Here is a 21,974-nt window from a genome sequence, read left to right as displayed (position 1 = left end):
CAATTCATTTTTATATGAACAGAGAGAGACAGTTTGATGTCAAAATAGGGAGCTGTTTATTACATTAAATTCATGCATTTTTTATCCAAGGAAAGTGAGTAAAATAAATGCCACTACTTCCCAAAAGCTACATTAACAATCATTCCTTCTCCTTGGTTTCCATTCTCTTTTCACCACAGCTGCTCTTAACCAGATTCCAGATGTAGTTTCTATCCTCAATATTTGCTAAGGACTCAGAAACACTAATCTTCATCTGCCAGTTAAGAAGAACCTTATTCCAAATTCTGACAGAATTTACCTCTGCCTGATTATGTTTGCTGATTTGAAGATCAACAGAGGTATTTTCCTCACTATTCAAAGCATTTTAAGAAAACATTCAATAACCCTAAATAATAAAAGGTGCCTTTTTCATATTTTCTATTAATTCAGAAGTGAAGCCTCCGTAGCTCTGTATTGAACATGTTAAATTGAAACAAAAGATCACAGTTGCTTTGGCACAAGGCAAGACAAATTCAACACTTCTTCTATTAATGACTGAAATAGTAGTTGTAACATGAAAATGAACAAATAATTATGTATGATAGTGTAATTGTTATGGTACTGAACTTAAAACCTAAAAGTTTGAGTTCAAATGTAATTATGGCCGATTTAGAATTGAAAGCAATAAAGTAGTAATTTACTATCATGTTGCTGGCTGCAAGTGATATTCTTGCTTCTTCCACACCTATGGAAACCTTTTTAAAAACGTGTATAATTTGTAGAGATTTTACTTGTCTCTGTTGGTAACATATCACGATGATACTGGTGCACATAAAATTACTTCCACACATGGATGGAAAAAAATTCGAGGGGATTTCATTGACATGAAAAACTCTATTTCTGAGCAATTGATACCATTGTCTCTCTCTGTTTCAGCATGAGTTGGCGATAAGTTTATTCTAGGCCTTATAGTCTTATTTGATCCTATGCCCCCCGCAAATTATTTTCTTCACAAAATCCAGCTAGTCACACTGCTTTATCACCAATTTATTCCCCATCTCGGCCTAGTTTGCTATTAAAAACTTGATTCCTGCTTGCTACATTGATTCATCGATTCCAATGCACAACATACAACTGTCATAAAACCATCCCGTTCACGAAAGTTCATCAGCAAATTAAATTGACGTCTCATTACTTCTACATGTGACTTCAGACCTACAGCAATATGATTAACACTTAACCATCCTCTGGATAATTTTTAGTGACAGGCAATAAATACTGGCCCACATGCCACGAACAAATTTTTAAAAATAATGTTTTTAACAGCTAATATATGTATGATAGGATAATGAGTGTGGCTGCTTTCCACAGCAGATGCACTCCTTCATCAAATAAATGTTTGAGGATGATGGTCATTTCAATATGCAAAAAGAATTGCTTCTTGTTTTTCAGGGAAATGTAATGGTTGCAGAATGTGGTGCCCCTAAAACACACAGAGGAATCATGCAATGAAAGGGAAGTTAATTTACTGAAAAGTATCATTTCAGCCTCAAAGTGTTAACTATGTTTCTTTCCCCATATATGCTGTCAGACCTGCTGAAAAGTATCATTTCAGCCTCAAAGTGTTAACTATGTTTCTTTCCCCATATATGCTGTCAGACCTGCTGAAAAGTATCATTTCAGCCTCAAAGTGTTAACTATGTTTCTTTCCCCATATATGCTGTCAGACCTGCTGAATTTCTCTAGCATTTTCTGTGATGTTTCTGATTTCCAGCATCCATAACATTTTGTAGAATCATTGACTTGTACAACACGGCAACAGACCTTTGGTCCTACTCATCCAAACCAACCAGATATCCTAAATTAATCTGGTCCCATTTGCCAACATTTGGCTCATATCCCTTGAAACCCTTCGCACATCCAAACATAAATGTCGTATTTGTACCAGCCTCCACCACCTACTTTAATTAAATTGACTTTCTCAGTTTGGTAAAGCAGCACGATCCCCGCACAATAGCAGGAGTTTGATGAATGGTCTGCGATACACTTAGCTTTGTCTACTAGAAGGATTGCACATTTTATTTAGAAAATAAATCCTTTAGCTGTTTTTTTACAACCTGAAGGAAAGTTGAAACTGTGCGGTTATTTAATATTTATACAAGAGCATATAATTTCACAAGAAGCTGGATTTTCATACTTTGTGGAACATGCAACATCTGATATCTTTGCAGAAAAACAAATCATAAGTGGTGAGTTTGCAGTGGTTGTAACTGTTAGCTTGTTACTAAGACTGAGAAGAGAGATCAGTTGGCAACAGATCTGCAAAAATTACCAGCAACAAGTAAATCCACACTCTCTAAGTGGAATAGAAACGACATTCAAAAGACTTTGCAAAAAGAAAGAACACTCCTAATTCACGTAAAGACCCAAGTCTAAATGACCAGCCACAAAAGTGCACCACACCAGGGAAAATAGCCCCAACCTATTCAATCTCTCCTTATAACTCAAGCTCTTCAGTCCCAGCAACATCCTTGTAAATCTTTTCTCAAGTTTCACAACATCCTTCCTATAAAAGGGCTACCAGAGTTGTACACAGTGTTCTAAAAACGGCCTTACCAATGTCCTGTACAGCCACAACATGACATCCTAACTCCAATACTCAATGCTCTGACCAATGAAGGCGAGCATACCAAACAGCTTCTTCAGCACCTTGTCTGCCTGTAATTCCATTTTTAAGGAACTATGTGCCTGAATCTCAAGGTCTCTTTCTTTGGCAACACTCCCCAGGGTCCACCATTGTACAAGTCCTATCCTGGTTTGTTGCACCAACATGCAACGCCTCATATTTATCTAAATTAAACTCCATCTGCCACTCCTTGTGAAAACTCATCAGGTTTAACAATGTACTTTAGGGAAGGAAATTACTCTCCTTTCCTCACCTCTCACTAAACGTCACGTGATTGATTTACAAAGGTCAGTCATTCAGCTGCATCTATTATGGCTCAGTGGTTAGCACTGCAGCCTCAAAGCGTCAGACACCCGGGTTCAATTCCCACCTCGGGCGACTGTCTGTGTGGAGTTTGCACATTCTCCCCATGTCTGCATGGGTTTCCTCTGGGTGCTCCGGTTTCCTCCCACAGTCCAAAGATGTGCAGGCTAGGTGGATTGGCCATGCTAAATTGCCCATAGTGTTCAGGGCTGTGTGGGTTATAGGGGGATGGGTCTGGGTGGGATGCTTCAAGGGGCAGTGTGGACTTGTTGGGCCGAAGGGCCTGTTTCCACACTGTAGGAAATCTAATTTAATCTAATCTATTAGCAACTAGAGATGGACAACAAATATTGGCCCAACCAGCGATACCCAAAACCCAAGAATGAATCAAAACAGAAAAACAGCAAAGATGCTAAATGTATCTGTTTACACTGAAGGTACAAGAAATTTCTCAGAAATAGACCATTCAGCCCATCAAGTCTGCTCTGCCATTCAATGCCTTCTACCATAATCCTTTATTCTCTTACTGATTAAAAATCTGCTTATCTGAGCCTTGAATAATATGATCTAGCCTCTACTGTCCTCTATAGTAAAGAATTTCACAGATTCTCTACACTCAGAAAGGGAATTCCTCTTCATCTATGTTTTAAATTTTGTGCCCTTATTCTGAGATACCACTCTCTGATTCTAGGCTCTCTCTCAAATGAGGAAAAAAAACCTTTTCACATCTACTCTGTCAAATCCTCGAACAGTCTTGTACATTTCAATAAGGTTACCTCTCATTTTTCTATATTCTAACAAGTGCAAGTCCAATTTACTCAACCTTTCCGCATAAGGCTGTCCTTCCACAGTGACACAGTGGTTAGCACTGCTGCCTCTCAGCGCCAGGGACCTGGGTTTGATTCCAGCCTCTGGCGGCTGTGTGTGTAGAGTTTGCACATTCTCCCCTTGTCTGCTTGGGTTTCCTCCTACAGTCCAAAGATCTGCAGGGTAGGTGGATTGGCCATGCCAAATTGCCCATAGTGTTCAGGGAGGTGTAGATTAGGTGGGTTATAGGGGGATGGGTCGAGGTGAGATGTTCTGAGGTTCAGTGTGGCCTTGTTGGGCCGAAGGGCTTATTTCCACACTGTAGGAATTCTATATCTATTCCATACCTGAGATCAGCCTCCAGCACCAGCACATTTTTCAAGGGGCTCAAAACTATTCACAGCATTCCAATTGTGGTCTGACTAGTGTTTTATATAGTTTTAGCAAAGCCTCGTACTTTAACAGTGAATTCTAGTTCACTACTCCCAGTAGATCCATGACAGCATTTCCTTAAGTGACAGTGCAGACTTGGTAAACTAGCACTCAGAGCAGGCTATTCGTGTGGCTACTTGGTGACAAGATAAGAGCCAAGGTCTGAGCTCAGCACCCATTGTCAAATGTCCATCAGGTGTTTTTAACATGGCTACCAATCGCTACAATGCCTCAACGAAATGAAGCCGGATGGATCACCTGGTATTGACCTGACACAGCCCCTGTTTACTGTGCAAAATCCTCCTCACTAACATCTGGGGACTAGTGTCAAAATTGGGAGAGTTGTCTCACAGACTAGACAAGTAACAGCCTGATATTGTCTCTAAGATACGACTGTGAGTTTGACTATGTCTTAGACACCACCTTCACCATCCCTGGGTAAGTCCTGTTCCACGGCAGGACAGGCCAGCAGAGGTAGCAGCACAGTGCTGTACAGGGAGTTGCACTGGGAGTCCTCAACATTGACTCTGGAACACATGAGGTCTCATGGCTTCATGTTAAACTTCGGCAAGGAAACCTCCTGCTAATTACTACGTACCATCCTCCCTCGGTTGATGAATCAGGACTCCGTGTTGAACAAAACTCAGGAGAAGTACTGAGGATGGCAAAGGCACAAAATGTACTCTGGATGGGGGATTTCAACGTCCACCACCAAGCCTGGCACAGTAGTAGTACTACTGATCGAATTGGTCGGGTCCTAAAGAACACAGCAGCTAGACTAAGTATGCGACAGGTAGTGTGTGAACCAACAAGAGGGAGAAACATACTTTACCCCATCCTCACCAATCTTCCAACTGCAGGTGCATCTGTCCATGACAGCAGTATCAGTAACAGTGATTACCGTACAGTTCTCGTGGATACAAAAGCCCACCTTCACGTTGAGAATAACCTCCACCATGCTGTGTGGCACTATCACCGTGCTAAAGAGGACAGACATTGAACAGATCTACCAACTCAAGACTGGGCATCCAGGTGGCGATCTGGGCCTTCAACAGCAGCAGAATTCCACTCCAGTATAAACTACAACCTCATGCCTCAGCATATCCCCCACACAACCATTACCTTCAAGCCAGAGGACCAAACCTGTTTCAATGGAGAGTGCAGGACAAGCCAGGAGCAGCACCAGGCACAACTGAAAATGTGGTCTCAACCTGGAGACGCTACCAAACAGGACTACTTGTACGCCAAACAGCATAAACAGCAAAAGACAGAAAGAGCTAAGTGATCCTACAACCAACAGATCACATCTAAGCCAAGTGGATGATCATCTCAGCCTCCTCCAGCGGTCTCCAGCAACATAGATACCAGTCTCCAGCCAATTCAAATCACTCTACATAATATCAAGAAACAGTTGGAGACAGTGGATACTACAGAGGCAACATTCCAGCAATAGTACTGAAGGCCTGGACTCTAGAACTTGCCGCTCTCCTAGCCAAGATGTACTAGTATAGTTACAATACTGGTCTACCAGACAATGCAGAAAATTACACAGGCATGTCTGTACATAAAAAGCCAGACAAATCCAACCCAGTCAATTATCGCTCCATCAGTATACTTTCAGTTATCAATAAAGTGATGGAAGGTGTCATCTACACTGCTATCAATGAGCGCCTGCTCAGAAATAACCTGTTCAGTGATTCTCAGTTTGGGTTCCACCAGGGCCACCCAGCTCCTGACTTCATTACAGCCTTGGCTCGAATGTGGGCAAACTGAACTGAATTCTAGAGTAGAGGTGAAAGTGACAGCCCCCAACATCAAGGCTGCATTCAACCAAGTGTCGCATCAAGGAGCCCTAGCAAAACTGGAATCAGAGGAAGACACTCCACTGATTGCAGTCATATCTGGCACATAGAAGATGGTCTCGGTTGTTGCAGGTCAGTCATCTTAGCTCTAGAACATGTCTACAAGAGTTCCCCAGTTTAGGCCCAACTATCATCAGCTGCTTCATTAAAGACTTTCCCTCCATCATAAGATCAGAAGTGGAGATATTTGGCAATAATTGCTCAATGGTCAGCACCATTCGTGACTCCTCAGACACTGAAGTAGTCTATGTTCAAATGTAATGAGATCTGAACAATATACAGGCTTGAGCTGACAAGTGGCAAGTAACATTTGTGCCACACAAATTCCAGGCTATGACCATCACCAATAACAGAACAATCTAAACAACGCCCCTCAATATTCATTGATGTTATCACCACTGAAGCCCCCTCTATCGACATTCAGGGGTAATCATTAACCAGAAATTCATTTAGGCTTGCCACTTAGAGTCATAGAGTTGTAAAACATGGAAGCAGGCCCTTCGGTCCAACTCGTCTATGCCAACCATATATCCTAAATTAATGTAGTTCCATTTGCCAGCATTTGGCCCATATCCCTCTAAACCTTTACTATTCATATACTCATCCAGATGCCCTTTAACTATTGTAATTGTACCAGTCTTCACCACTTTCTTTGGCAGCTCATTCCATACATGCATCACCCTCTGTGAGAACAAGCTGCCTCTTAGATCTCTTCTAAATCTTCCCCTTTCACCTTAAACCTATGCCTTCTGGATTTGGACACCCCCAACCCCAGGGAAAATACCTTGTCTATTTACTGTATGCATGCCTCTCATGATTTCATAAACCTCTATAAAGTCACCCCTCAACCTATAAGGCTCCAAGGAAAATAGCCCCAGCCTAACCTCTATTTTCTACCTTTGATCCAGTTCTGTACCCAAATGGCTAGTTCTCCCTGTATTCCATGTAATCTAACCTTTCCAACCAGCTTACCATGAGAAACCTTGTCCACATAGATCACGTCCACCAATCAGCCCTCAACAATCTTCTTTGTTACTTCTTCAAAAAACTCAATCAAGTTAGTGAGAGATGATTTCCCATGCACGAAGCCACATTGACTATCCCTGATCAGTCCTTGCCTTTCCAAATACATATAAATCCTGTCGCTCCAAACAACTTGCCCACCACCAATGTCAGGCTCACCAAACTATAGTTTCCTGGTTTTTCCTTAACATATTTCTTCATTAGTGACACCATGTAAGCCAACCTCCAGTCTTCTGGCACTTCACCTGTGGCTATCAATGAAATAAATATCTCAGCAAGGGGCCAAGCAATCTCTTCCCTAGCTTCCTACAAAGTTCTAGGGTACATCTGATCAGGTTTGAGAGGTTTATCCATCTTTACGCACCTTAAGATGTCCAGCACCACCTTCTCCGTAATATGGACATTTTTCAACATGTCGCTATTTATTTCCCCACTCTCTACATCTTCCATATCGTTCTTCACAGTAAACACTGATGCAAAATACTCATTTAGTGTCTCCTCTATCTCCTGTGATTCACACATAAACGGCCTTACTGATCTTTACAGAGCCCCATTCTCTCCCTAGTTACTCTTTTGCCCTTAATGTAAGCTAAACAAAACCCTTTGGCCTCTCCTTCACCATACATGCCAAAGCTATCTCATGCCCCCTTTGTGTCCTCCTTATTTCCCTCTTATATACTCTCCCACTGCTTTTATACTCTAAGGATTCACTCAATCTCTGCTGTCTATACCTGACATATGCTTCCCTCTTATTCTTGACAAAAACCTTAATTTCTCTAGTCATCCAGCATTTCCTACACCTACCAGCCTTTCCCTAACAGGAACATATTGTCTCTGGAGCCTCGGTATCTCAGTTTTGAAAGCTTCCCATTTTCCAGCTGTCCTTTTACCTGTAAACATCCGTCCCCAAGCAACTTTTAAAAGTTCTAGCCTAATAACGTCAAAATTGGCCTTCCTCCAATTTAGAAGTTTACTTTTAGGTCTGGTCTATCCTTTCCCATCGCTATTTTAAAACTAATCGAATTATGATCACTGGCCCAAATGTGCTCCCATACTGACACCTTGGTCAACTGCCTTGCCTCATTTCCCAACAACAGGTCAAGTCTTGCACCTTCTCTTGTAGGTCCACATACTGAATCAAAAAATTCCTCTCCATCCAAGCCCTTAACACTATGACAGTCCCAATCTATGTTTGGAAAATTAAAAACCCCTACCATAACCACCCCACTATTCTTTGCAGATAACTGAGATCTCCTCATAAAATTGTTCCTCAATTTCCCACTGACTATTGGGGGGCAGTCTATAGTACAATCCCAATAAAGTGATCATCCCTTTCTTATTTCTTAGTTTCATCTAAATAACTTTGCTGGATGTATTCCCAGGAATATCCTTCTTAAATATAGCCGTAATGTTATCCCTAATCAAAAATATCACTTCCCCTCCTCTCTTGCTATATTCCCCTGAGATTCCAACATTGCCTACATTTTCCAAAACAGCACATTTGTTTGAGTTGGGGATAACCACAGGATATCCCACACAACCTACTTCCCTCTCCTAACTTTCCTGGAGGTAACCTATCTAACTGACTGTATGTACAGTTTTTCTCCCTTCCTACATCTGCCATTCATCATACCCCCTAACTTCTATAAATTCCTCATTGCATATAACTGCCACTCAAACCAATTCAAGTGATCCAATAGGATTCACAACCAAACATACTTCCTGCAGACATGATCATCGGTAACTTGAAATTCCCCCTAATCTCCCACATCCAACAGGAAGAGCACACCACCCTACTAAAGGCCACCTTTGCACCTTAATAATCTACAAACCCAGAAAATAGCACAGTCTTACTGCTCTAAAAAAACAATGCTCCAGGCTACTTAGTAACTATTTCTTATATTTTTCAAATTTAATCAAGAGACAGATCTCAAAAATAACATATAATTAAAAAAGAATCCACTCTACTCGCGACTGTAGATTTACAAAAGTAAACAGTAAGGTTACACTTAAAAACTATCCACTTAGCTGTTCCCCTGCTATGATCTCTCCCATGCAGGTTTCTCCAAGGTCAGCTGTGAATTTCACTGTTTGTTAAATTTTATCAGATGAACTCAAATTTCCAGAGATACTTGAAATCAAACAGCAGAGGCCACAGCTATGCAGATCACTACTAGGTATTACAACAGTGTAGGTTCCTTTTTCCATTTGAATCACTTCCCATGAAAGTCTATACCTTTCTTTCTCTTCCTCCCTTTTAAAGTGTCGTTGTTTTCTCAAAGTTCCAAAACAATGCAGTGGCTTATAAAACAGTAATTACTGCTCCGAAAATTCGAGGAAATCAGCTCCAACACTGAAAATGCCTCAAAAATTGAGCAGCTCCTACAGCCACAATGTTTTTCCTGCTCTCCATCTTGGATAACCCAAACACAGGGGCTCAGATGGAGAGCAATTTACATGGACTTTAGTACGACATTTGATGACATCCCTTTTGGTACAAAAACTAAAATCGCATGGGATTCAGTGTGGGCTGGCTTGATAGATACAAAACTGGCTTAGTCATAGAATACAGTGTAGATGTGAAAGGGTATTTTTCAGGATGGAGACCAGTAACTAGTGATGTTCCACAGGGGTCAGTCTTAGGTGCTCTGTTGTTTGGATTATATATAAATGATCTGGAGGAAAGTGATAAATAAGTTTGCTGATGACATGAAGATTGGTGGAGTTGCTGACAGTGCCAACAACTGTGAAAGGATACAACAGGATATAGACAGATTGGTGACTTGGGCACATAAATGGCAGATGGAGTTCAGACCAGACAAGCGTGAGCTGATGCATTTTGGATGATCAGATTTAGGTGTGAATTATATTGTAAATGGCAGAACTCTTGAGAACACTAATATACAGAGAGATCTGAGCATGCAGGTCCACAGTTCATTAAAAGAGGCATCACAGGTGGCCAAGGTGATTAAGAAGGCATATGGCATGCTTGCCTTCATCTCATTGCCCTCATTGCCTTGCATGGTGTACAAAAGTTGGCAAAACATGTTGCATCTACATATAACTCTTGTTAGGCCAGATTTGGAGTATTGTGTGCAGTTTTGGTGGCCACACTACCAGAAGGACATGGATGCTTTCAAGAAAGTGTAGAGAAGGTTCATCAGGATGTTGCCCGTTCTCGAGGCCAGTGGCTATGAGGAAAGGTTAAAAGACTAGGATTACTTTCACTGGAAAGTTTTCACTGGTGGCCGAGAGGAGACCTGATAGAGGTCTACAAAATTGTGAGAAGAATAGTCAGAGGCTTTTTCCCCAAAGTTGAAGTTTCAATTACAGATTCAAGATGAGGAGGCAAAACTTTAAGGGAGATGTGCAAGGAACGTTTTTCATGCAGACAGTGGTGGGAGCCTGGGATACACTGCCAGAGGAGGTGGTGGAAGCAGGCACGTTGGCAACATTAAAGAGGTATCTGGATGGTTACATGAAGAGGGAGAGAATAGAGGGATACGGATCAAATAAGGGCAGAAGGTTTTTTTTTAGTCAGAGTATACTGATTGGCACAAGCTTGGAGGACCGCAGGGCCTGTTCCTGTGCTGTTTTGTTCTTTTGTTTTTTTCACAGTGGCTACAACAGCAGGTCAGAGGTTAGGAATACTACAGAGAGTAACTTGCCTCCTGACTCCCAAAAGCCTCACATACAATGCACAGATCAGGAATACTCCCCACTTGCCTGAATGAGTGTAGCTCCAAAAACACTCCAGAATCTTGACATCAACCAGGACAAAGCAGCCCACTTTGTCAGTAGCAGTATCCATAAAATGCACTGCAGAAATTCACCAAACCACAACCATTTTCATCTAGAAGGACAAGGGCAACATATACATGGGAACACCACCATCTTCAAGTTCTCCTCCAAGCAACTCACTATCCTGACTTGGAAGTAGACCATTATTCCTTCACTGTCATTGATTCAAAATCCTGGAATTCCCTCCATAATCGCACTGTGGGTAAAACCACAGCCAACGGACTGCAGTGTTTCAAGAAGGAGCAGCTAGGCACAGGCAATAAATGCTTGCCAGCCAGTGACACCCACGTCCCGCAAATGAATAAAAAAAACTCCATAGAAAATCCTTGATGTCTGCAGACATTCAATCCATTAATCTGAGCTGGATTCCAATAAAAGACACACAGGTGAAAGCACTGTGTTAAACCACTATCATCCTAACTCATTATCACAAGTTTAATTTCTATATACTATCCAGGCTGAGGTGGCATCTGCAAATCTCCACCCCACAAGTGGAGTCTCAAATCATAGTTTGCATTCTGGTCATAACGGCAATTCTCCCCCTGCTATTTAGCCCACTCATGTACTCTCTCATCTGGACAAGCCTTTGAGTAACTGTCAGCAGTTATCTCAGCAGGAGGAAGCATATATGTTCAGTTGTGTTCAGTATTGTGAACTTGAGCTAATAACCTTTTTCACTTCTCCACTCTGGTAAAATGACGTCAACAAAATACCACTTGCAACTTCCTGGAGATCAACAGCTCACAGACAGTTGAAGATCTGGGTGGTACAACTTGACTTGCTGCCAAACTCACTCATTTTCATGCTTAGTTCCTTTTATGCTGCCGCCAGCTTGTCTTCGGACTGGCGCCAGATACTAACACACTCAACTACCACCACCTTGCCAAACCCAAATGATGGTCCTGCTATTGCAGTATCAGACAGTTATTTTCCACTTTTGCACTTCTAACTTTGGGTTAAATACTCCATTATCCTCACCTCTGACAGTATAAGATATACCGCAAAAGTTTCTGAATGACTGTCGGACATTATAATGCACAAAAAGTAGTATAAATTTAAACAAGCATAGAACATGAATATAAACTAGTATAAGCCAGTACACAAATGATTTTTCTTCTTTGTAATTAGTTTTACAGGAAATGATTAGAAAGATCTTAATCAGAGCACAGAAAATTAAATCCAAAATAATCTGGTTATCTACTATCTGGAACTAAACATTTAAAAAAACCTTAGATAACAAGGTGTAGAGCTGGATGAACACAGCAATGGCATTTCTGAAGAAGGGTCTAGGTCCGAAACGTCAGCTTTCCTGCTCCTATGGTGCTGCTTGGCCTGCTGTGTTCATCCAGCTCTACAGCTTGTTATCTCAGATTCTCCAGCATCTGTAGTTCCAACTATCTTGTTAAAAAAAAACCTTTCCCAAGCAAATTTGTAAATCCGCTTTCTCCTAGTACCATTCAGGGAAATAAACCAGCCATCTTTGGCCTACACATGTTTCCACTTTTACTTTCACGTTGACCATATGTGTCTCTGAGCAACTGGGGATGTTCAGGTTGTCTATATCACAAGAATAACTTAAAAAAGCTGAGTCAGAAAGACTTATATTTATAAATGATTGTCTTCTTATTCCCAGAATTTATACCATGATTCGATAGGAAATTTATAATTTGAGGCACTTTCCCAAAAGTATCCCACTGAATTTATCCTTACCTGAGTCAATGAAGCATTGCATTGACCAATGGAATGACTGGGATACTTGGAGCATACTCCATCTGTAATAAAAACTATTTCAAATGATTCTATGTTCTGGAATTCCTTTCTTCCATCTCTCATGCCTTCTTTAAGATGCTACTTGGAACCTGTACTTTGCCTCCTATCTCGATATCTTATTTGATTCAGTACTAAATTTGATCTGAAAAGTCATGGGGTGTACCCTAGGAAATTTTTACTATGTTGTAGGCATTAGAGACAAAGAAATCTGCTTCAATCATCTGATAGTATAAATACCCGAAGCATACTTATATGGTTTTGGGTAAGAGCCACTGGAAGATTGTCAGGAAGAACATTTTTTTAAAACATTTAGTGGTTCCAAACCTAGAATGCACTGCCCACTGGATGGAGGAAGTGGAGATGAAGTTTGATTTCAAAAGGAAATTGCATGGACATTATAGGGAAATGGCTATGAGTATACAGAAGGGTGTTACAGACAGCCAACACTGACTCACTGAGCTGAATGGCCTTTGTCAGTACCTTAATGACTGCGTATAAATGTTCATTATTAATACGATGCATTCAGTTCTCTTTCAGCATATTAGCTTTCCGCTCAGTTTCTCACAAATGTGATAATGGGCACGGTTCTAGTCAGAGTGCAAGAATCTGTGTGGAGTTTAATGTTAATATATGTAATGTTTAAACAGTTTAGACATCCACAAGTTTTGCATAATGACTTACAACCTGAGGGAGATAATAATGTTATTATTCAATCCCAAAGCACTGGATTTGACAACCAAAAGAACACAGAACAGTTATATGTGAGAAAGAAACTACAGAAGTACCTTGTGACAAACACAGCAGCATCCACAGCTGGAAAGTCATCTTTCCCACCAGGAACATGGTTATTCCCCAGATATTTTGCTCCAAATTCCCTGTGCTGCCAACGACAGAAACTTTCCAGTGACCGTTCTCCATGATGGCCAATCAATAGCTCCTCCTAAAAAAAAATTCCGGAATATATTATGCAAAAGCAGAAAATCCAAAAGTAATGACGGTAAAATAGAAAGTGATCTTAGGCTTTTACAAATGAATTTGCTATAAATCTCTACACCTCACGAATTGGTTGCTTGCTGTCACTGTAGTTTGATGTGGGTGCATTAAAAATTTAGATTCATGCTGTGTGAAATTATTTGGTCATTTAAGAGGAATTAAAAACATGTTTGTTGATTAAAAGACTGAGATTTTCTAATTAAATTAGCATACAAAATAACTCAAACTGATCTCTCAGCATTCTGAATACTGATGAGTCAGGTGTCCTGGTCTGTTGGTAATAATTAATGGCAGCTCTTGTGATGGATGAAATCCAAACAAATTTTGTTTGAGCGAGGTTATTTGGGAATTGAGGCAAGCCAATGAGTTAACTACATATTGATCAGCCATACTCTAATTAAACATGTAATATACTCAAGGGATCCAAAGATCTCCTGTTCCTGTCATACTTACTGGACGATTACGAAGTAAGATTAGTTTGGTCACTCGAATATTGATCTTGATTCCCAGGGTATGATGCTGAAACATGTTATATACCTGCCAAAGAAATGCAATTTTCAGCTGCCATGATAACTGTGGAAGAAGGCATATTGCATAAAGAACAGCACAATGTATTCAGTCTGAAACACATCAAAAAAGGATAAATAAAACCTAAGTGTCACAACTATTACAAGTGGAGGGAGATTAGGGTGGAATAGTGAAGTACTGACAGAGAGAGACATGGACCGTGAGAGAAGATGAGAGACAGAGGCAGAGGATTGGATAATTGGGGTAGAGACAGCAAGAGCGACAGATTTAAAGAAGGACAATGGAAGTGGAAAGAATGAGGTCAGAGATGTGGACAGAGTTTGCGATGGGTTCAGCACTCAAGGGGTGTGACTATTATTTCCACTCCTTGGTAAATTGCCTCATAAAATTAACATTCAGCTTTCTTGAGCCAGCTCCAATTCAACTATATTGTTGATGTAATGTGTTTGATCTTTTCCACCCTCCCATCTTCCAAGGAAGGACAGTTCAGCTGCTGTTGACTTCTCTATTTATGGATTCATAATTGTTTTTGGTGGCATATAGCCGATCCCACAACAGACAATGTTATAAGGAACAAAAACAAAGTTGCCGGAAAAGCTCAGCAGGTCTGGCAGCATCTGTGAATGAAAAAACAGAGTTAACATTTGAGTTAACGAATTGAGGAAGGGTCACCAGACGAATTCGTTAACTCAAATGTTAACTCTGTTTTTTCATTCACAGATGCTACCAGACCTGCTGAGCTTTTCCAGCAACTTTGTTTTTGTTCCTGATTTGCAGCATCCACAGTTCTTTTGATTTTCATTAGAGAATGTAATAAAGCTAATTAATGAAATGAAAGTGAAGGACTTCCAGTTGATATCTGCATATGCTTGGTATTGGACAAGTAAATGCACACTTTGGGGCGAGAGCTCCCAAGAACAGCTGACTGAATTAACACAAGAAAAGCACCCACAGGAAGGGTCCCCAAAAGGCAGCAATTCAGTCCCCAAAGGTCAGCAGGATCTGTGTGTCTCCACATGCAACTGTTTAATGTGAAAACTTCAAATGCAGAGTAAAGCAAACAGCTGCTCAGTCACCGACAGAAGCATCCAGTTCCAATAACTAGTTATTGGCAATATAATAGGAATAAAATTATGCCTATTTATAACAACTGCTTCCTTCCAACTTTAACTATCATTTTTTTTTACAATGAGGGTCTTGACACTCTACAAATCTATCCTGATTAGCTTTTTCTGTGTTTTGATTTAAGTGGTACTAATCTTCCTCATCTAATGTTTTCTGCCTACGGCCATTTCCATTCATTTATATTCCTTCAGAGACATGCTGACAAAAACACTGAGCTTGTTTGATTAGTGATGATTAATAGAAATATATTTGATACATAGGGGTTTGTGAGCTCAGTTGGCTGGATGCCTGGTTTGCAACGCAGAGTAACACCAACAAGAGTGGATTCAATTCACGCACTGGCTGAGATTCCCGTGGAGGATTCTGCTTCCCGACCCCTTCCTCCCCCTGAAGTGTGGTGGCCCTCAGGATGCCTTAAGCACCACCAGTCATCTCTTTCTAATGTGGGAACAGCCCTATTATCTGGTAAGACTATGGTGACATGCAACCACAGCAATCAGAACTGGAAAAACTGTCATTCATTTTGGTCCAATTTTGGTACCACAGCACTACCCAGTCAGAGCAGAAGCTAGATAGTGTGACGCACAGCCATTTGGACACGCCTTACCACTTTCAGAGTTTGAGAGCCCATTATCCAGCCAACGTTATCTTATCAATCAAAATTCTTTATTTTTGAAACCAGAAACATTTCTACTTCTGTCTCTGCATTTAGTCTGTGGATGAAGCGATCCGTCATTGTCACAGGGCTCTGGCAAGATCAGGGGAAACTGCTGAAGGTTGTCTCCTGAAACCTCCCTTCATCAAGAACTGATTTTCACAGGAACAGATTTCTATTCAATGTGTAGCAGTGAGGAGGATAATTAGAGACTTTAGAATGGCAGGAAGGTGAAACGGACACAGCACAGAAGACGGTATTGAAGGTTGGAAAGTGTGAAGTGCTTCACTTTGGAAGGATGAATAGAAAGACGCCATGTTATAAACGTTAAGGAACAAGAAACAAATAGCTGGGTCAGCAGTATCGATACAGATAGAAACAGAGTTAACATTTTGAGGCCAACACAACTCTTTACCAGTATAGTCTGCAGTTTCCAGTCTCTGAATTTTTAATCCAGTTACCCAAAGTCATCTTTGGCAATCAGCAAGAATTGGGCAGAATGTCGATACACGCCTGCTGTTTCCAGATGGTGGGTTAGTTAATATTTCCACTGGAAATTAAAATTTCCTTCTTCTATTAAAACAAATGACTGGCTTAATATGAGTTACTCAAATCAGGTCCTTGTTGCAATGTGAGAAAAAAATCTTCACTCTTCCTCTATCTAGGGCATGGCTTATTGTTGCGAAGGCCAAGACAGGTGAGATCAATCTGTGATAATAGGAACTGCAGATGCTGGAGAATCCAAGATAATAAAATGTGAGGCTGGATGAACACAGCAGGCCCAGCAGCATCTCAGGAGCACAAAAGCTGACGTTTCGGGCCGAGACCCTTCATCAGAGAGGGGGATGGGGTGAGGGTTCTGGAATAAATAGGGAGAGAGGGGGAGGTGGACCGAAGATGGAGAGAAAAGGAGATAGGTGGAGAGGAGAGTACAGGTGGGGAGGTAGGGAGGGGATAGGTCAGTCCAGGGAAGATGGACAGGTCAAGGAGGTGGGATGAGGTTAGTAGGTAGGAGATGGAGGTGCGGCTTGGGGTGGGAGGAAGGGATGGGTGAGAGGAAGAACAGGTTAGGGAGGCAGAGACAGGTTGGACTGGTTTTGGGATGCAGTGGGTGGAGGGAAAGAGCTGGGCTGGTTGTGTGATGCGGTGGGGGGCGGGGAGATTTTGAAGCTGGTGAAGCCCACATTGATACCATGGGGCTGCAGGGTTCCCAAGCGGAATATGAGTTGCTGTTCCTGCAACCTTTGGGTGGCATCATTGTGGCACTGCAGGAGGCCCATGATGGACATGTCATCTAAAGAATGGGAGGGGGAGTGGAAATGGTTTGCGACTGGGAGGTGCAGTTGTTTATTGCGAACCGAGTGGAGGTGTTCTGCAAAGCGGTCCCCAAGCCTCCGCTTGGTTTCCCCAATGTAGAGGAAGCCACACCGGGTACAATGGATGTAGTATACCACATTGGCAGATGTGCAGGTGAACCTCTGCTTAATATGGAAAGTCATCTTGGGGCCTGGGCTAGGCGTGAGGGAGGAGGTGTGGCGGCAAGTGTAGCATTTCCTGCGGTTGCAGGGGAAGGTGCCGGGTGTGGTGGGGTTGGAGCACGGTGTGGAGCGAACAACGGAGTCACGGAGAGAGTGGTCTCTCCGGAAAGCAGACAAGGGTGGGGATGGAAAAATGCCTTGGGTGGTGGGGTCGGATTGTAGATGTCGGAAGTGTCGGAGGATGATGCGTTGTATCCGGAGGTTGGTGGGGTGGTGTGTGAGAACGAGGGGGATCCTCTTTGGGCGGTTGTGGTGGGGGCGGGGTGTGAGGGATGTGTTGCGTGAAATGCGGGAGGTGCGGTCAAGGGCGTTCTCGCCCACTGTGGGGGGAAAGTTGCGGTCCTTGAAGAACGTGGACATCTGGGATGTGCGGGAGTGGAATGCCTCATCGTGGGAGCAGATGCGGCGGAGGCAGAGGAATTGGGAATAGGGGATGGAATTTTTGCAGGAGGCTGGGTGGAAGGAGGTGTATTCTAGGTAGCTGTGGGAGTCGGTGGGTTTGAAATGGACATCAGTTACAAGCTGGTTGCCTGAGATGGAGACTGAGGTGTCCAGGAAGGTGAGGGATGTGCTGGAGATGGCCCAGGTGAACTGAAGGTTGGAGTGGAAGGTGTTGGTGAAGTGGATGAACTGTTTGAGCTCCTCTGGGGAACAAGAGGCGGCGCCGATACAATCATCAATGTAACGGAGGAAGAGGTGGGGTTTGGGGCCTGTGTAGGTGCGGAAGAGGGACTGTTCCACGTAACCTACAAAGAGGCAGGCATAGCTGGGGCCCATGCGGGTGTCCACGGCCACCCCCTTTGTCTGTAGGAAGTGGGAGGAATCGAAAGAGAAGTTGCTGAGGGTGAGGACGAGTTCGGCTAGGCGGATGAGGGTGTCGGTGGAGAGGGACTGGTCGGGCCTGCCGGACAGAAAGAAGCCTAGCCGAACGCGTCCTCACCCTCAACAACTTCTCTTACGATTCCTCCCACTTCCTACAGACAAAGGGGGTGGCCGTGGGCACCCGCATGGGCCCCAGCTATGCCTGCCTCTTTGTAGGTTACGTGGAACAGTCCCTCTTCCGCACCTACACAGGCCCCAAACCCCACCTCTTCCTCCGTTACATTGATGATTGTATCGGCGCCGCCTCTTGCCACCCAGAGGAGCTCGAACAGTTCATCCACTTCACCAACACCTTCCACTCCAACCTTCAGTTCACCTGGGCCATCTCCAGCACATCCCTCACCTTCCTGGACACCTCAGTCTCCATCTCAGGCAACCAGCTTGTAACTGATGTCCATTTCAAGCCCACCGACTCCCACAGCTACCTAGAATACACCTCCTCCCACCCACCCTCCTGCAAAAATTCCATCCCCTATTCCCAATTCCTCTGCCTCCGCCGCATCTGCTCCCACGATGAGGCATTCCACACCCGCACATCCCAGATGTCCACATTCTTCAAGGACCGCAACTTTCCCCCCAAGTGGTCGAGAACGCCCTTGACCGCGTCCCCCGCATTTCACGCAACACATCCCTCACACCCCGCCCCCGCCACAACCGCCCAAAGAGGATACCCCTCGTTCTCACACACCGCCCCACCAACCTCCGGATACAACGCATCATCCTCCGACACTTCCGACATCTACAATCTGACCCCACCACCCAAGACATTTTTCCATCCCCACCCTTGTCTGCTTTCCGGAGAGACCACTCTCTCCGTGACTCCCTTGTTCGCTCCACACTGCCCTCTAACCCCACCACTCACGGCACCTTCCCCCGCAACCGCAGGAAATGCTACACTTGCCCCCACACCTCCTCCCTCATGCCTATCCCAGGCCCCAAGATGACTTTCCATATTAAGCAGAGGTTCACCTGCACATCTGCCAATGTGGTATACTGCATCCATTGTACCCGGTGTGGCCTCCTCTACATTGGGGAAACCAAGCAGAGGCTTGGGGACCGCTTTGCAGAACACCTCCACTCGGTTCGCAATAAACAACTGCACCTCCCAGTCGCAAACCATTTCCACTCCCCCTCCCATTCTTTAGATGATATGTCCATCATGGGCCTCCTGCAGCGCCACAATGATGCCACCCGAAGGTTGCAGGAACAGCAACTCATATTCCGCTTGGGAACCCTGCAGCCCCATGGTATCAATGTGGACTTCACCAGCTTCAAAATCTCCCCTTCCCCCACTGCATCCCAAAACCAGCCCAGTTCGTCCCCTCCCCCCACTGCACCACACAACCAGCCCAGCTCTTCCCCTCCACCCACTGCATCCCAAAACCAGTCCAACCTGTCTCTGCCTCCCTAACCTGTTCTTCCTCTCACCCATCCCTTCCTCCCACCCCAAGCCGCACCTCCATCTCCTACCTACTAACCTCATCCCACCTCCTTGACCTGTCCATCTTCCCTGGACTGACCTATCCCCTCCCTACCTCCCCACCTATGCTCTCCTCTCCACCTATCTTCTTTTCTCTCCATCTTCGGTCCGCCTCCCCCTCTCTCCCTATTTATTCCAGAACCCTCACCCCATCCCCCTCTCTGATGAATGGTCTAGGCCCAAAACGTCAGCTTTTGTGCTCCTGTGATGCTGCTGGGCCTGCTGTGTTCATCCAGCCTCACATTTTGTTATCTGAGATCAATCTGTAATCTGTTCCCAGCCAGAAGTACACACACTCCAAAGGGTCTTTTAGGATGTATGGGTAGTATCCCTACTTCTTGAGCTTGGAGATCTGGGTTCAAGTCCCACATGCTTCAGAGGTGTGGAATATCATCTCTATACAGGTTGATGAGGAAAATATCTACACTCTGATAAAAGGTAGGTCAGGGATGAAATCTTAGAAATAACCATGCAAAAATAGAGTCTGCTTATCTTTTCCTATCTTGTCTTAATTCCAAGTATTTCCAACGGCACATGGCATATTTAAGCAGAACCTAGTGGTAAAAGGTATTTGCATGAATGGTGCAGCAGCAAGCAGTGACAGTTTTGCATTTAATGCCAGCATCCAGACGGACAACTTTCACAAGGATAAGTCGCAATCTTGAGTTCAATATACTTGCTCATTTGTAGCCTCGTATTTTACAGCTATGCACGGTCAGATTGATGTTTTATAACCGGTCCCCCAATATCCTGCTAAATGTAGTCTGACACGTCTACTAATATTTGGTGTAAATGTAACAGTGGCTAAATCTTGGTGTCCTCCAAAATGGCCTAACAAGCCACTGGAAATCCAGACTCATTAAAGACAGTTCCTCAGGCTCAGCGGTTAGCACTGCTGCCTCACAGCACCAGAGACCCAAGTTCGATTCCAGCCTTGGGTGACTGCCTGCGTGGAGTTTGCACATTCTCTCTGTGTCTGCATTGGTTTCCTCCGGGTTCCTCCCACAGTCCAAAGATGTGCAGATTAGGTGAACTGACCATGCTAAATTGCCCATAGTATTCAGGGATGTGTAGATTAGGTGGGTTTATAGGGGAATGGGCCTGGGTGGGATGCTCTGTGGATTTGTTGGGCCAAAGGTCCTGTTTCCACACTGCAGGGATTCTATCATTCTATGAAAGAGGAGCAACACTTTTGACTGTTTTCTGTCACACACTGTTCCCAGCTACTGCAGTAGCAAGGATGGCAGCTAGAGGTCTCCACATTCTTCATCCTAAATTTAAAGCTTCTACAGGTCAATAGGACATCTATTAATTCAAACACAGTCAATGTGCATGAAAATCACAACAACAGTCAGAAATCTTGCACCATGAAATCTACTAATTTCCTTTCCTCTGTTTCAGAAATTCTCCTTTGGAGGAATTGGGTTTTAACAGTACCTTCTTTGCAGATCCTATAACATTATTACATGTGTTGAACGCAGGTGCATTCCAGATTCTGTATTCCTTACGGTTATACGGATACCACAGATCTTGTATTATCCAAGTTTCATCCAAAATGACATGAACGAAAAGATCTCTGAGAAAAAATGGACATCTAGGATCTGATCTGTATTAGGAGGGAACTATACAGATAATATTTGAATAAGGCATGGCGAATGTCACTACCTCCATACTTACTAAGTAGTGTCTAGAATACCATAATTTACTAAAACCACACAAATCAAGTTAAAGCACATCATTTACACAACAGAAATGAACACAGTTTAGTTGTTACTATCCCAGTAACATAAACATAAGGGAAAGGTTTCACCTCATTTAAATTCCGCAGCATGGTGGCCGTGGAAACACTTTGGAATTAAAGAAAACGTTTGTAGAGACATAGACACCCTGTACTAGTTACCGCCCCAAGCACAGGCAGCTTATTTCCAGCACATCATAAGACTTTTTTGTAATTTTCAAGTATTGGCTACAGCACCTAATCAACCTCAACACAGAAACCCCTTAACACTAGCTGTGTCAGCATGTTCCAAACACAACAGGGTATTCAACCTGATAAATATCAGGCCCTGTAACTTCTCCTCTGAAGCATTTTGAAACATATTATTGAATC

The 21,974-nt window shown here is 43.3% G+C and overlaps 1 protein-coding gene across 1 annotated transcript in view; it reads right to left on the bottom strand.

The window, feature by feature from the left end:
• The window catches only part of adamts17 (ADAM metallopeptidase with thrombospondin type 1 motif, 17), a 505,079-nt gene that overhangs the window by 382,563 nt on the left and 100,542 nt on the right, over positions 1–21,974 (bottom strand). The window contains exons 5-6 of the mRNA XM_059639195.1: positions 14,110–14,193; positions 13,449–13,603 (exon numbers count right to left, since the gene is read on the bottom strand). Of these exons, the coding sequence (XP_059495178.1) occupies positions 13,449–13,603; positions 14,110–14,193 (239 nt within the window). The remainder of the gene's footprint in view (positions 1–13,448; positions 13,604–14,109; positions 14,194–21,974) is intronic.

This window comes from Stegostoma tigrinum, chromosome 33 (genome assembly GCF_030684315.1).
Source record: "Stegostoma tigrinum isolate sSteTig4 chromosome 33, sSteTig4.hap1, whole genome shotgun sequence".
Classification (NCBI taxonomy): domain Eukaryota; kingdom Metazoa; phylum Chordata; class Chondrichthyes; order Orectolobiformes; family Stegostomatidae; genus Stegostoma; species Stegostoma tigrinum.
Note: the sequence above shows the minus strand (reverse complement) of the source record. Positions and strands in the feature narration are given on the sequence as shown.